The sequence below is a fragment of the Ursus maritimus genome, unplaced genomic scaffold (genome assembly GCF_017311325.1).
Source record: "Ursus maritimus isolate PB19 unplaced genomic scaffold, ASM1731132v1 scaffold_1, whole genome shotgun sequence".
Lineage (NCBI taxonomy): Eukaryota > Metazoa > Chordata > Mammalia > Carnivora > Ursidae > Ursus > Ursus maritimus.
Genome location: NW_024423343.1, coordinates 42,368,878 through 42,385,105, shown reverse-complemented (window position 1 = coordinate 42,385,105; position 16,228 = coordinate 42,368,878). Strand labels below are relative to the sequence as shown.

General features: G+C 38.3%; 1 protein-coding gene across 1 annotated transcript in view; it reads right to left on the bottom strand.

The window, feature by feature from the left end:
- Positions 1-16,228, bottom strand: part of STAT4 (signal transducer and activator of transcription 4) — an 86,001-nt gene that overhangs the window by 8,679 nt on the left and 61,094 nt on the right. Inside the window, exons 9-16 of the mRNA XM_040642726.1 lie at positions 15,011-15,169; positions 13,974-14,066; positions 12,977-13,036; positions 12,648-12,665; positions 12,466-12,559; positions 10,592-10,636; positions 2,068-2,151; positions 439-537 (exon numbers count right to left, since the gene is read on the bottom strand). Of these exons, the coding sequence (XP_040498660.1) occupies positions 439-537; positions 2,068-2,151; positions 10,592-10,636; positions 12,466-12,559; positions 12,648-12,665; positions 12,977-13,036; positions 13,974-14,066; positions 15,011-15,169 (652 nt within the window). The remainder of the gene's footprint in view (positions 1-438; positions 538-2,067; positions 2,152-10,591; positions 10,637-12,465; positions 12,560-12,647; positions 12,666-12,976; positions 13,037-13,973; positions 14,067-15,010; positions 15,170-16,228) is intronic.

The window sequence follows — 16,228 nt, the reverse complement described above, 5'->3', positions numbered from 1 at the left end:
CAATGTGGAGGTGAGGCCAGTAGTAGTTGAGGAGGTAAACACAGCAGTCAGATGGTAAATTCTAGACCAAGAAGCCTCCCCACAGCCCAATTAACAGAGCCACAGGATGGACCTAGAACTCTCTGTGATGCACATAGTTGGGGGCTGATCAGACAGACCCTCAGAAGTAACCAATACCTGTCTGTCAGTTTTGCTAGCCAGAACTCTCCCAGCATCCAAGACATCAAAACATATCACTTTAAATATAACATGAGAGGATTCATGCAGCTAAATATATTGGCGTTCTGGAAGTAAACAACCCACAAGACATGCCAAATTTCATATATATAGATACATGACTATACATTCAAGATTCATATATGTATCTTTAGATGCAGATGGGTTTTTTGACAATAAATCAAATAGAATTAAAGGAGGAGAAATAGGAATAGACTCTACCTGGGAATCATTGGTTGACACATTGTACCAAATGACGGATGCCCAAGCATTAGGTAACTGACTGACATTGGAAATCATCACCACAGGTAATGAGCTGGTCTGGTTAAAAAAAAAAAAAAAAAAGCAGAGTTATTACAGGTAGTTGTACCTTGCACTGATTTTATACTTGACCCTGTCCCCTAAAGGGCTATCTCAAGCCAGCTCTACTCCTTTAATCCTGGTGTCTACACTGCCCTGGTTACTAAAATGTCTTGTGAAGGTATGGGAACTTTCTGAGCATATATGAATCAAGGTATAGGGATGAAAGAGGCCATAAAAACAGGAATCCTTTCAGAGAGCTTGGTCAGTTAGCTTCTCCAGTATCTTCCTGTGACATTATACAGATATTTATACTTATATCATATATAGCCTAAAATGCAACTAATTAGAGCTTGTTATTGATTTTGTGACTGTTTTCTTAATAAGTTACTATAAAGAATTTAATTTTAAATTTATCTATGAAATGGATCCAATATTCAATTTATGATATGACATCTAATTAATGTCAGTACTAGACATGGGCATTTTCATTGCAGAAGATGGAGGGGTAAGCAATGTTGGAATACAAAGCTTTATGAGAAAGACAGCTGCCTGGTCTGCTGTGAAATAGCAGCTTAGTAGTATTGGTCTTGTTGTTTTCAACCTCATGGAATAAACAGGCTTTTACAGGCTTTTACAGGCTAATGTGCAAAACTAATCAACCTACATTAGTCCCTTCCCATTAACAGAGCTGAAATACCCAGCTTAATAGCTCATGGAAACAGAAGTTTAGGAAAAAGAGATGAGGAAGGCGTTTGTGGAAAATTTTTACATATTTACACTCATTAAGATAAGAAAGGGAAAGTGAAGTCTACAACAATACATCCCACAAATAAGATCATATTTGGGGTGTGTGAAACTGTGTTTGTTCCTTCATGCACCCATTTATTCATTTCTCTAACCTATGCTGAGCATCTACTATGTGCCGGGCATTGAGTCACCGGTAATGAAGTGACAAAGTCATGATGCTCTGCCTTCAAGGAGCTCCTAGTCAGTCATGTTCAATTTAATCCTCAAAATTGCTTTATTCCTTCTTTGAATATAACTGTGACTGTTACAAGAGAGTCAAAACAATGTATCGTTAACATTCCTATCATTTCTCTTTACTCATTACATTAGAAAAACTTTCCTTCTGAGGGATTTTATGTACAAGTTAAATTTTTGAAAATATATCATTATGTGACATGGTTTAAGAATACTTATTTCTCTTTAGGCTTTCCACTAAGTATTCATGACTCAGAAGATTCCAGAAAATGAACCAACAAACATGCACTCTGGACAAGCAACTATTCAATAGATATTGTTGATAATGCCCATGAGATTTTATCGTTTATATTTAACCAGAATAGTATACATTCTAAAGGTAGAATGTTGACTAATTAGTAACTGTCTGACATACTGGTTTTCTAAACTAAATAATTTTCTTAACAAAATTCTAAACAAAAATAATAAATAGGGTATGTACTAAAACCTAACAAAGACTCAGCTTTCGTCTACAAATGCCAGCCAATTACTGAATATATTATTAGTAAATAGTTGATTGACACCTACCTCCAAATCTATGGTCAGGCCATAGAGGCAGATCTGTGATTCAAAGGTTATAGAATGAAGCTCTTCAGTCACCATGTGACAGCCCTAAGGAAGGAAGAAATCAGTTGTTGTCTTACAAATGCACTCCTGCTATCTATTATTAGGCCCGTGTCTACAAAAATTAATAAAGTCTTAAAGTTAATGTCCCAAACATTCCCTATTATGGAACATTCCCTCTTATTGTTTAAAAAAGTTATTTAAAGTATATACAGAGTGAGAGACCTTACTTCCACAAACAGAATGTTTTTAAGTCTTCCTAACAATATAATTTGACTTTTAAAATTCCAGCATATTTTCATCAGTTTAAATGCAGACAAATAATTCTTTACTTTTAATTTTAAAAAATTAGTCCTTTTGGCTTACAAACTATTAATAAAAGCAAGGCATATGTGTATAGATATAACAGAAACAAGTCAGTGTCATAATGAATTTGTTTAAAAAGTGAAAGGAAGTTTTTTTAAGAACAAAAAAAAAAAAACAAAAAAAAAATAATTGTGCAACAGAATCAGAGGGCAATCAGCCCAAATTAGAGAAAGAGATGCAGGGTTCCTAGAGGGATGTTGCCAAGAAAAAAGAAAAAAAAACCCAAAAAACAAAAAACTCAGATTGACCTGTTTGACTATATTGCAAGAAGTTTTCAAGTTTCAGGGTGGCTCAGTTGGTTAAGCATCCAACTCTTGATTTCAGCTTAGGTCATGATCTTAGAGTTGTAAGATCAAGCCCTGAATTGGGCTTCATGCTCAGCACGGAGTCCGCTTGTCCCTCTTTCTCTGTTCCTCCCCCCTCTGTGCACTGTCTCTCAAATAAATAAATAAATAAATACATAAATACATAAATACATAAATAAATAAAATCTTTTTAAAAATTCTTATTAAAGTGCACCTGGGTGGTTTGGTCAGTTAAGCACCTGCCTTTGGCTCAGGTCACGATCCCATGGTCCTGGGATCGAGCCCCACATCAGGCTCCCTGGTCAGCCGGGAGCCTGCTTCTCTCTCTCCCACTCCCCCTGCTTGTGTTCCCTCTCCTGCTGTCTCTCTCTCTGTCAAATAAATAAATAAAATCTTTTTAAAAAATTTTAAAAATAGATAAAAATCTTATTAAAAAAAGAAATTTTCAAGTTTTGAAGCAAAGTTTTGGGCTACATAAGTGACAGGTACACAAAATAAATTGAACGGCTAAAACAAAATTGAGGCAAACTAATAAATCCAGGGAACACTGGAAGTAATATACGAATGGAAATGCAATTATACTATGATATATGGCTCAGCTGTTAATAATTTTTATATTCACAGTAATGTTAAAATTGAATATATTGACTAAACCAAAATATGTTCTATGATGATACTGTGAAGATGGGGGGAATTTATATGTATAGAGAGCTGGTATAAAAGAGCCATAGTTTAATCTTTTATAGAAAGAATTCAGAAGTTAAATGTATAAACTTTTAAAAATCAAGAAGTATTAGTATGATATTAGCATAATACTTCGACTCAAAAAATGATCACCTCTGGAAAGTAGGTTTGGTGTGGGAAGGAGTGGGACAGAAATTGCTGTTTTGCCCTAATAAAATCTTACAGCACCTTCCTATGTGCCCAAGACCAGCAGCATTGTCAGCATCTAAAAGCTGTTTAGAAAAACAGGTGTCATCCCAAGCCAAGAACTAGATTCTGCATTTTAACAAGCACTTTGGGTGAAATTTGTGAGACAATGAGTCTCAGTGAGCTACATCCACATGGTGTTTAATTTCAAAAGAGATGTGGAAAATTTGGAGATGATGTAGAAGGATTAAACAATTTTATTTTCTTTTTAAATTATTTTTATGTTCAATTAGCCAACATATAAAACTTCATGAGTTTTTGATGTGATGTTCATATTTCTTAAGTAGTCTCCATGCCCAGCATGGAGCCCAACGTGGGGCTTGAACTCACAACCCTGAGATCAAGACCTGAAATCAAGAGCTGGACATTTAACCAACTGAGCCACCCAGGTGCCCTGAAGGCTTAGACAATGTTAAAAAATAAACCCTGTGGGAAGCTGTAAACAGAAGAGGAAAAAGTCAGGATGGCATTGGGTGTGGCAGAGTCAGCTCTGGGAGAAATGATCTAATATTGAATACGTATTAATAACAAGTTGGAATCTACCTGTATTAAATTTCAAATCACAGAAACAGTTCCAATATGATATGAAGGACAATTGCATGAGGAAGACTTTATTGACAATGAGGAATGTTAAACTTAGGATTTGTTACTAAGAAGGAAGTACAGAATTAAAGACTCCTCTCTCCCTTGGGTTGGGTCACTGTTGGTACCTTACACTGACTTGAAGTAGCTGGATTCACTAGATCTTTGTGTTATGGCACCTGTGGGTTCACCATCGAAAGTGTGAGAAACCAGGACTCCATAGACAGAGCAATGACACTCAGAGTTGTCCATTGACTTTGGAAAACGACTACATGCTTTAGTTATCACTTTACTCAATTGGAATGTGGATGGTGAGAGGTTTCCTCAGTGACTCAAACTAATTTCTTTTTTAAGATTTTTTATTCATGTATTTGAGAGAGAGAGAAAGAGAGAATGAGAGAGCAGGGGAGGGGCAGAGGGACAGAATCTTCAAGCAGACTCCCCACTCAGCATGGAGCCTGATGCAGGGCTGGATCCCAGGACCCCAAGATCATGACCTGAGTTGAAGGCAGACACTTAACCAACTGAGCCACCCAGGCAACCCCCAAACTAATATCCAATGATTACTTAAACCCCTGATGCAGTTGTGAGGCACGTTTAGAATGAAATCCAGCGAGGCAGCTGATATGTAATACACATGCCTGGAGAAAAGCGGCTCTGACAAAAGGAAGCGTCATTAACTTTCAAAGCTCACATGGCCGTCAGTCATAGTCCTTACTACTTTATCAGTGTAGTCCAAGCCAGGGACACTATTCAATTTCACAGTCCCAGGATCCATTCTTTATAGAGTGGGGAAAACATCATAGATAAGATGCGCCATTAATAGCTGTGTTTAAAAGCCATTCTAATCATCTGAGATGATTATGGATTTAAAATATCCATATTTATGATATTTTTATTATATGGCACCGAATAATGTAAATGGATTGACTTCATTGTAATTGTAAAGAAAAGCACACATTGGATAATCTGCTAAGAAACTGGAAAACTGGCAGAACTACTTGACCAGGCTCCTGGAAAAGAAAATACACAACCTTTGAAAGGTAGGTATAGATGTCACCATATTCTTTTTTTCCCCCTCTGCTCAATGCCTAATAATACACCCTGGAAATCTAGAATATGTTAACAAATCATTATGGCTTTTGACTTCAAAGGAAACCCCTGTTAAAATATGACGGGATAAGACTAATTTTCATCTAAATTCTTTGCTCACCTCTTTTTTAAAAAAAGATTTTATTTATTTATTTGGGAGAGAGAGAGCACATAAGGGGGGGAGAAGCAGAGGGAGAGGGACAAGCAGACTTCCCGCTGAGCACAGAGCCCTGAGCAGGGCTGGATCCTGGGACCCTGAGATCATGACCTGACCGAAGTCAAGAGTCAGACACTTAATCACCAGAGCGCCCCTCCTTGCTCATCTCTTAACAAGCCATAATCTACGATAATGTTGCACGGGGAAGACTACGTGGAATAGACAATAATTAACAATAACCCATTCACTTAGTGAATATTTGTTGAATACCTAGCATGTGCTAGACACTGGGTTAGATGCTGGGAACCAATGATAAAGGGGGAGATAATGGTGCAATCACATGAGAGATATACCTCAATCACAGAGTCATAGGAATAAACGGAGTAGGACAACTAATTCTCAGCCCATAAAATAAGGGGACTACATGGAGGGAGTCCCATAAAAAGTCTACAGTTTTAGTGTTATTCTTGTATCAACATCTCTTTTAAAAAGTGTTACCACTACTTAAATTGTTCAGAAGGAAATCAACTTTCCATGAAAACGCCTGGGCTAGTTGGCACGTGAGTAGTAGGTCTGTGCTTGAGAACGGTGAACCTTGAAAGAACATCTGTTTGGCTATTTTGTTCAATGAAGCTCAAGTCACCCAGGCTTTACTAATAGCTTCTTTGTGCTTCATGACTTTCCACCACATAAACAAAATTACCTACCACCTCAGTCTGTGGCGAGAATTGTCATTTATCAGTTAAAGCCCACTGACAAAGAGCAGACTTGAGAGGCTGCAATACCAGCTTGCCTGCTCAAACAGTTTCCACATTTCAAGAATGACTCTCTAGCCAGCTTTTTGCCAGAGAAGGACCTCTGGGAAAGCCTGCTTCCTGAGAATGCTTATTTTACAGGGACAACCTGATGCCTTCCAAGTTTGGCCGTTCGCTAGGTGATGGAATTGTGTCTTCGGGGTGGCTCTTTCAAGGAAAGAACGAAGGTGGGAGAAAGAGGCAGTAGCAGCTAACCTTGATTTGGTTACAGCACGTCGACAGATTTCCCATGGGGCGTTGTGAAATTGCAAAGCAAATTATTAGAATTAAATTCATTTTTTTACAAAAAAGTAAAGACCGTACTCTATGTTACACTTTTGCAGATTACAGAACCTTAGTCAAAAAAGCTTTAGAAACTGTCTAAATCCAATGGTTTTCAAATGTTTTTTAATCTTGAAACATATTCTTGAAAAGAATTTCACCGCCTGGGTTCCGATCTGTAAAATATATAAAATAGAGCTATCTTGACTGAAACAAGGCTGGGGATCCCAGAGCTCCACCTTTCACCCCCAACCCCCAAATCCAGAGATGGCTCCTAAGGTACCTCTTTGGTTGTTCTGGAAGAGTATATGTCTAATGCAACTTCCTCCCTTTATCCCGTCCTACAGCCAGGACCCCCTGCACATCCTGACTCACCACCTCTTTTTGGATAATGTGAGTCAAACAGCCATGGGTGCTAGGGAGATTTTGAATGGTGCCCCTAGGGAAACTATCATTCATGGTATCTTGATATGTTCTCAATCATTTAGTAAGTATCCAGTCCAAGTTTTGACAACCACAAAAGCAGAACTGAGGGGCCCAATGTGTGTGTGTGTGTGTGTGTGTGTGTGTGTGTGTGTGTGTGTGTCGGATGGGGGCGCAGGTGCGGTGGTAGTAGGAACCTAAGACATGTGATCCTATAAAAAGGGCATACATACACGGTGCTTTGAGGTCTTAGGGACCTGGAGCCAGAGAAGGATGTGCTCAGGGGCCCCTGAGGGGGAACATCTCTAGCCAAGCACTTTGGCAGGTGGGTAGAGAAGAAGGATCAGCAGTTTGTCCTAAGTCAGGTACCATCTTTACAGATATTTCTCCACCTGTGTAAATATGTGTTCTTTACAAAGGGGCAGCCCTGGAAGCTGATCAGGAAGAGCCATAGCGGACATCTGCACAGCACAGCGCAGACTCTCCCACGTACCATCTCCTTCGGTCCTCTTAACAACCGCGTAAGTGCGCGTCAACCTGATCCCCATTTTACAGATAAGAAAGTGGGAGCTAGTGAGGGTAAGTGGCTTGCACAAGGTCAGCTGCCTGTAAGAGCCAGACCCCAACACAGTGCTATTTCCAATCTCCAACTGATACATGGAGGAGATAAGGGAGAGGTCAACAACATTTCCTGAGAAAGCATTATTTTAAATTTCTTCTACACTTTGTAAGGATTCTGGTGCAAGATAGCTATGGGATTTCTGAGTGGGTGGACAAAGTGAGAAGAATAAGAGCGGCAGCTAGAGTACAGGAGAAAGGATGAGATGCTACTCAGAAAGATCTTCCTTCTAGGAATCCCAGCAAGTGCAGGGAGCGTGCTGAGGTGAGGGGCAGGAGGTCAGCACTACTCCCAGCGCAGGCTTTATGATTCCCAGACGCAGCATGGCATAGTGGCCAAGAGCATGGAGGTGGGAGCCAGACTACCGTGGTCTGAATCTTGGCCTGACCACTCTGTGCCTCAGTTTCCCTACCTAAAATAAGCACACTAATAGTAACTAGTTCATAGCTTTGTCACAAGAATTACATAAATCAATGTCAGTGAAGCTCTCAGTGCCCAGGATGCAGTAAATGCCACGGGAGGATTTGTTAAATGCATTCTCATCTGGCTGTGAACTTCCGCTGCGGGTGCTCACAGATAAGCAACAACCACTACATGAAATCCGAAAATGAGGTATCATATCCTAGCTTCCTATTTTCCTGACATTTTGGTTACTACCATCTCTGACACTATGACTTTATGAAGTCCACTTTATCGCTAGATCTTCCCCCAAGCTTTTTCCTGACTTCTTTTGATCATTCCTACTGCCTGGCCAAGCTCCTGATTCCTCTGTTCATCTTTCTGAGCCCTCTTCATATGTTTTGTGACTTTACAATAGTTCCTGCAGCACATGAAACAACCTTCCGGTCTGTGGTGTGTTTTCAATGTCCCTAGGTGTCATATTACAATTCTATCATCAGGGGGAGCTCGAGGAATAGCTTAAAATAAAACGGAGCTAGCAAACTTGGGGGTGGGGAAGAATAAAATCATTCTGGCGTGACTGCACCATTTTGTTATTAATCAGAAAATAAGAGGACATACATTCAAAGTATATAAGTAGACAGTGTTAATAAGACATTGCTTGGTTATTATATAGGAGAAGATTATTTTTGTAGATTTCTACTCTAGGGAAACCCAAGTAAAGGCTTTGATTTTACATTTATAAAGATGACAATGTATTGGAGAGTTGAGCTATTTAGATTTATTCCCATTTCAACTGTTTTACTTAAGAAAAGTTCAGAAGCATTGTATTTAGTCTATTCAGACCTAACAAATACTGTTCAGGGATGATACACTGCATGAAATGTTTGTAACTCTGGCCGAAATTCCAGGGAGATGCATGAAATGACTTTTTACTTAAAATGTGCTAATGTTTCAATTAGGAATTTTGGAAAATCTTTATGGATTTCTATGAGGTGGGAACAATAAATCCTACTTATCTGGTTTATTAGAATATCCTTAAACTCAAAAGCTCTGCTTCTGTGATATCTGGGTGGTAGAGACCTGTTTGCAGCTCTTCCCTAAGCCAAGGCTCTACCCTGGGAGGAAAGCTTAGCTCATCTTTGGTGTGGCTGTGATATCTGGCAAATGCTCTTTAAGACACAATTAAAGGAATGAAGAATTCTTGGAAGGGAAAATGCAGAGCATTAAACCTGTTGGGGTCAATCTTTGTGGTTTTGTGGGGAGGGTTAGATTGATTGCAGCTGAATGCTGGATTTTTGAAGTGCAAAATTTTCCTTCCAAATAATTCAAAGAGATTTCTCTTAGAAGCTGTGACTCTAAAGCCAGGAGACTGAATCCATACCAACCACACCAGCACTAAGTTTCCCTGCTTTATGACAGCGCTGTGTAGATGAGCTTACATACACAGCATCTCTGAGCAGAGCGCTTTGGGCATTACTACCTTGATCCGTTAGAGGAAAAACATGCAATATTTCTCGATCAGATCATTTGCAAAGGATCATATTTTCAGTCACTGTTAGAATAGACTCAAATCCAGGTTTTCTAATTCCAAATATGTAAAGCATAGACACATGCCCTAGCATCTAGGCCAACTAAACAGATGATCTCCAAGGCCACTTCCAATCCAGGATCTGACCGCTCTATCAGTTACTGACTCAAGTGCAAACACTTGGACCGCATCAGTTTGTGCTGTGAATCAATTCACCCAGTGGAATGCAAACCTTACATATAAGGGCAAGGATTGATACCATAAATTAATAGGACTGGTTTTCACCTGAGATTTACACATCGTATGTCATGAAGTTTGAGACTTGCCTCTTCTCTGTGGAAAATGAGTGATTTTAAGGTATCCGTAATAGTGGAGGACCGACTAAAGACGTTATGGCACACCTATAAAACGCAATACAGAGCAACCACTTTCAGTCCTGCTCTCCAGGGGGATTAGGTTATGGAAAGCTGTTCACCTTACATTGTTATGTGCGGAAAAAAGCAGGTTATGAAACAATGTGTGTATATATATCTTTATAAGTAATATATACATAGATACAGGTCTACAATGATGTGAACCAAAAGGTTAATAGTTGTTCTTTTAAGAGGGTGTTATTAGGGTGCCTGGGTGGCTCAGTCGACTGAGCGTCTGCCTTGGGCTTGGGTCGTGATCCCGGGGTCCTGGGATTGAGTCCCACATCAGGCTCCCTGCTGGGAGGGGGGAGCCTGCTTCTATCTCTGCCTTGCCTCCCTCTATCTCTGTCTCTCATGAATAAATACAGAAATTCTTTTAAAAAAAAAGAGGGTGTTACCATATGCAATTTCTGTTTTCTCCTTTTTAAGACAAAATTTCTTATACTGTCTGCAATTATCAAGTTTTAATTTGTAACCAGAGAAACACAAATTTGACTTTACATAAAATTATAAAGGGCAGTTTAAAAGCTTTGTAAAAATAAGAGATTATAAGGTTATTTCTTTTAAAAAGTATCTTGTAGAAAGCATTTTGTACCTCATTTCCTTTGCCTCCAGCGCTGGACTTCATTTCCTTTGGTTGCTTTGCAAGAAAAAGAACAACAGTGTTTAGACGGAGAAGCATTATCAACTAAATATCAAGCTGGTCACACTATGGCAGTGATTTTCTTGGCCATAACTTTGCCTTTTAGAACAGTAACCCAGATGTCTTCTAATTCTTGGAAACCCAGCACAGTCGCCCAGATTCGACAGAAAGCAGCTCTCTATTTCATCTCATGGGACACCACTTTAGAAACTTTCACTGAGGTAAGTGAACAAGTTGGTAGACTCTTACCACTATGTTTTTCAGCCAACAGTCTGGAAAGAGGAAATCACGCTGGGATGTTTTAAAATCTACTGAGCACTCCTTTGTACCTGGAAAGTAGCATCTGAGCTAAGCTGTGATGATTCTCAACCCCTGTGAAACCAAGTCCAACACTGAGCGCTGGGAAAAGAAATGACGGGACAGTGTGCCCTACGGCACAGGAAGCCACTACATGTCACTAGAGGCTTAGTGACACAAAAATGTTCAGGATATGGCCTACTTAACTTAAAGAGAAAGGCAGACAACAATTTATATAGTGTGTACAATCTGATTCCACTTAAAAAGTCCATATACATGTATGTATAATATAATGAAAACAAAAGTAGTTAATAGTGTTACAAGGTAATGAGATACGGGTGATTTTTAATTTTTAAATGTTTGCCTCTCGGACTTTCTACCTTTAGTTTTGTATTAAAAAGCAATTAAAGTTATTATGCAAAAGATAATATATTTAAAAATGCTTTGCAACTAGAACAGGACCATAAAAAGTAAGGTTTTGTTAATTTATATATTATACCTGCTGGAAGAAAGACCTAAACCACTTTTTGGTATGTTCCTTGTTCTCTTCCACATGACTTTTTTTGAGAGACAGACATCTCTAAGTTAAGGTCTCTTACAGCTTTACTTATTAGCAAACATTGTCCATTACTGAAAATTTCTTAAGGATAGAAATTGAACGTAAGCAAAAAGAGCACTAGTTATAAGGATGTATAACACATGACTTGTCATTACACTTCATTTTTCAGTCTCACACTGGAGGGATTCAGTTAAAAAGAAATGTACTCTTCAATACTAAAGATCAAACAAAAACAAAATCAAAACCAAAAACCAGCATAAATTTGTATACACAGGTATCTATAAACGTAATTTTTATCTTTTAGAAAGACCCTTTGAGGCTGATTCGGTGGTGCCCCAACACTCAGGTGAGGTACTTCCTAAGTGTTAATAAACCACGAGTAACATGCATCTGGCACGAAAGCGGTAGAGTCTTTGGGAATCTAAGAACTATACAAAGAATTAGAAAGAAAGCAGGAGGAGAACTCTAGGTTAAGAGGAAGTGGTAAAAACAAGTAGCAACAGGGTGAGGCTGGGTCAGAAGCTTTCTAGACATGCCAAAGCGAACTGTGTGCAACTGCCATACCCAGGAACATCCTACTTCCTCAAGCTACTCCGAAAATGAAAGCACCTTCGGCCAGACATGTTGTTGCTGGATATCATTTCTTGGGGAGATTTAAAAAATAAAATCAGGAATGTCTATCCATTATAAGACCAATTATCTCTGTCATCATTATCAAAATATATTGACCAATTGCCATCCATATTTAGGTACCATATCACCATCGTTGAGAACTCAGACTTCTGAGTTAAGGTTCTGTGTTCTTTCTGACATTTTTTAATTCTTCAATGATGGCATGCTTTGTTTCTTAATATGGCCCTTAATCTCATATAAGAAACCCCCCAAACCCAAAGTACATTGACTTATAAGGCCTAGTCATAAAGATGTATCTGATTTGGGGAGGAAGAGAAGCTTGTGTAACTGAACTCACCAAATGTCGAAATTCTACCGAGAGACTTCCATTAGAAGATTCTTCAATGGACATGGCTTTGACGTGAGTTCCGCAAAGGACAAATCTTCGATTGCTGGAGGGAAAATCTTAGCTATTTACATGGTCTCAGGTAAAATATATTTATGAGAACAGCAAAAAAAAATCTAAAATAAATTTCTTACCTTAGAGTTGAAACATTCCTGTAAAACCAAGAAGATTCCTTAAAAAATGAGCTATTTTATAGATGTAGTAAAAACTTTCTTTGATACTTTAGAGGATGGTATAATATAGTCATAAATTTTCATTTCAAGACTTTATAGTAAAATTTTCTAAAGTAAGTCTTCATTGGAGTTCTATTAAATGTTTGAACTTCAAAGTCAAATATTTGAAGTACATTGATATGTAATGTCAGAGAAATACATTTAAAAGTTTGAAATTATTCTATAAAATGAGGAAAGTTCTTTCTAAAAGTCTCACATTTTCATGTTTCAAAATGAAATTAGAAACTTACTTGTCAATTGATGCTTTCACCTTTACTTGATAGTTTAGTTCTGGCAATTTTATTAGTAGTCTGGAAAGACACATAAACAAAGAATCAGAGGCAAAAATGAAAAGTGCTAAAAGTCTTTTTATATTTAAATATTTAAATATATTTATGTCATATATGTAAATCAAATTTAGCTCATCTCTAGTTATATGTTAGTGTGTTTTAAAAATAATCAATTCATTGTTGAATTACTATATTGCACACCTGAAACTAATATAACACTATATACTAAATATCCTGGAATTAAAATAAAAATTAAAAATAAAAATGTCCAATTCTTTAGTTTGTCATGTTACTGATATTGACACCAGCCACTTAATATCATATTGACAAACATTTGCAAAGTATTTTCAGTTGATGTACATCGAATAATACATTGGGCTAGTGAGGGGTGACCACGTGAAATAGGCAAGAAGGATCATACTTCAGGATCTGATTCACTGGAAGATGCTGATGACTACAGGGAATCCCATATCACCCCTTCCTCTGAAATAGGAGATGGAACACTATGTTAGGGAGGGGTTTTAGGGAAAGTCCTGAATAACAAGTAAAGGATCATCTATCAAGACAGTGGAGATCAGGGTACAGAGAGGAAGGACAGGGGCCCAACTGACAGGTGGAAGAGGAAAGCGGGAACACTCAAATCAGGGACTAACGGTCAATGCCCCTGGTCATCAGTTCAAACAACATGCAAGGTGATGCCCAGTTGGGGGTCTCTTCCACTCGGAACTCTTGACTGAGCAATTTCTACTCATCTCCCTTTTTTTTACTGTCATATTCTTTATAAGCAGGGCCCTCATATGAACATTTCTGAGGGTATCTACCATAACACAGTGCTGGCATACAGGAGATGCTTAATACAGAAGAGTTGAATGAAAGGCACTACGAGAGAAATTAGTCTTATTTAAACAACGGCTATGGCTCCACAAACAATGGAAAAGACAGAGCACATTGGGCCTACCTTAGCTTTACAGTGAACTGGATAAGAGTTTTAAGTACCATCGGTCTCTGGGGGTGGGTTGGCATGCATGGCTGTCGTTCAACCACAAATGAGCTAGATTAAAAGGAAATAAAGCACGTCATTTGAAAGCATTGAAAATATCGATGGGCTGAAAACCACAGAGAAACAGGATGCCGTCCTCTTAAAAAATCCAAATTTTCTACATTTACAAGACATTCAAACCTCCGTTAAGCTCAAATCTTTCCAAAGACTTCTCATAAAAAATTACCAGGAGATGGAAAAAATGCCTAACGATTGGAAAAAAATGCCTAAAGACTGTCCCTTAAATAACAACAGTAAATAATTCTTAATTATTATACTTGAGAATAAAAGCCTATTTTTATCATACTAAACATAGAGTAAAAAGTTAATTTCATGCCATCATTGAACTGGATATTAGAATTTCCGATACATATTAGTGGGATTTTTTTCTTTAGCTGAGCTTATACATATAAACATGGCCTCTGCCCTTCATTTCTTGGATATGTACTTAAGAAGAAATTGTCGAAATCTTCTTTTCTAAAATGTGAAAAATGAACTTCAGCTGGATACTGTGGTTGGCTCACAGAAAACTGAGTCAGTTTTTGGGAGAAGTGCTGAATAAATAGTGAAGAGCAGAAATGTTTCTGGAACTCTCTGGAGCTTTATTCACTTTACCCTGAGGCTCACTGTTTAACACTTCCCTACCTGGGGCGCCTGGGTGGCTCAATCGTTAAGCTTAAGCATCTGCCTTCGGCTCAGGGCGTGATCCCAGAGTTCTGGGATCGAGCCCCACGTCGGGCTCCTCCGCTGGAGGTCTGTTTTTTTTTTCCCACTCCCCCTGCTTGTGTTCCCTCTCTCGCTGGCTGTCTCTATCTCTGTCAAATGAATAAATAAAATCTTTAAAAAAAAAAAAAACACTTCCCTACCTTCCTTGACCTTAACACCAAAACCCCAGCCGGGGTGTCCTTACAACTCCACAGGACTGAAGCTGCCATGACACATTTAAATTTACTTACTTCTTAAAAAGGTTGTAGATCAAGAAGGTGACTCTTTCTAGCAGATGTGCTCTTTGCATGGGGATGGGGTCCCCTTCATATGTCATTTTAGTAGATTGTTCCTCTAATTTCTCCAATTGCCTTCTGAGTTGGAACAGACTTTCTGCCAATAGTGTAAAGCTATCGAACAACAAATGAAAATCAGCAGATAGTTTTCCCACTTAACAATCTACCATTTTAGCTGTTAACCACATCAGGGAGCAATAAATTATTAAATAATTATTCAACTAACACAATCGTTCACTTAATTCCATTAAAGATAGTGGGAGTTCTTTATGTTTATTTCCCTAATCCTCTTTTTCCTCTAAGATGCATGACACATGGAAAATGTTTTCAGTGTTTTGTCAATTATATGTAGTTATAGACATCATTTATAAAATTTCATCAACATCAGGAACCGAATCTCTTTTAACGTTTGTTTAAAAATCTGTTAAACATTTGGATATTAAGAATATGGTACTCATTAATGGGTAAAGAAAGAGAAAATTTAAAACTTTAAAGATACGTGATAAGAAGAATGTTATGTGTAAGAATACTAAAGAACAAAACCAATATGAAATGGGCTCCCTCCCCCAATATGTTTTTTACAAATCCTAACTATTAGCCAAAAATGATCTGTCTGGAGAAAGGTATGGGCTTAGAGTTTTACTAACTATGTGGTGATCTCACCTTGGAAATGGAGGCAGGAGCTTGGGCCCAAAGTCTAGGGAAAAGACAGTCTGAAACAGACACCCAAGGGACCGTTAAACTAGAGAGGAGGCAGGATGTCTGGACAGGCTTGGTAAGTCCACGTGGCCCTGACAGCAGCTCTTTCTATTTAAAAGTTTACTCCCCACATAGTGCTGTGGAAAGATCCATCCACCCCCCCACTGATTTTGGTATAAGCACCCTTATCTGCTAAGTTCTCGATCGCTTCTTTTGTTGTTTATTATTTTTATTATATTATTTTTATTGTGTACATTACTGTTTATTGTTACAGTGAGGTTAGGGAATCAGAGCATCTCCCCACGGACAATTAGTAGGTTTTAAAAAGAGCCCAATTCCTTACTGTTCTTGAGAAGTAGGCCTGGCAGGCCAGAGCTTTACTGCAAGTGGCCACCATTAGGACATATTTCCATCATACTGAATTGTACCCTTTGAAAGCAATTTTAGATTGCAACTGAATGTTTTCCTTCTTTC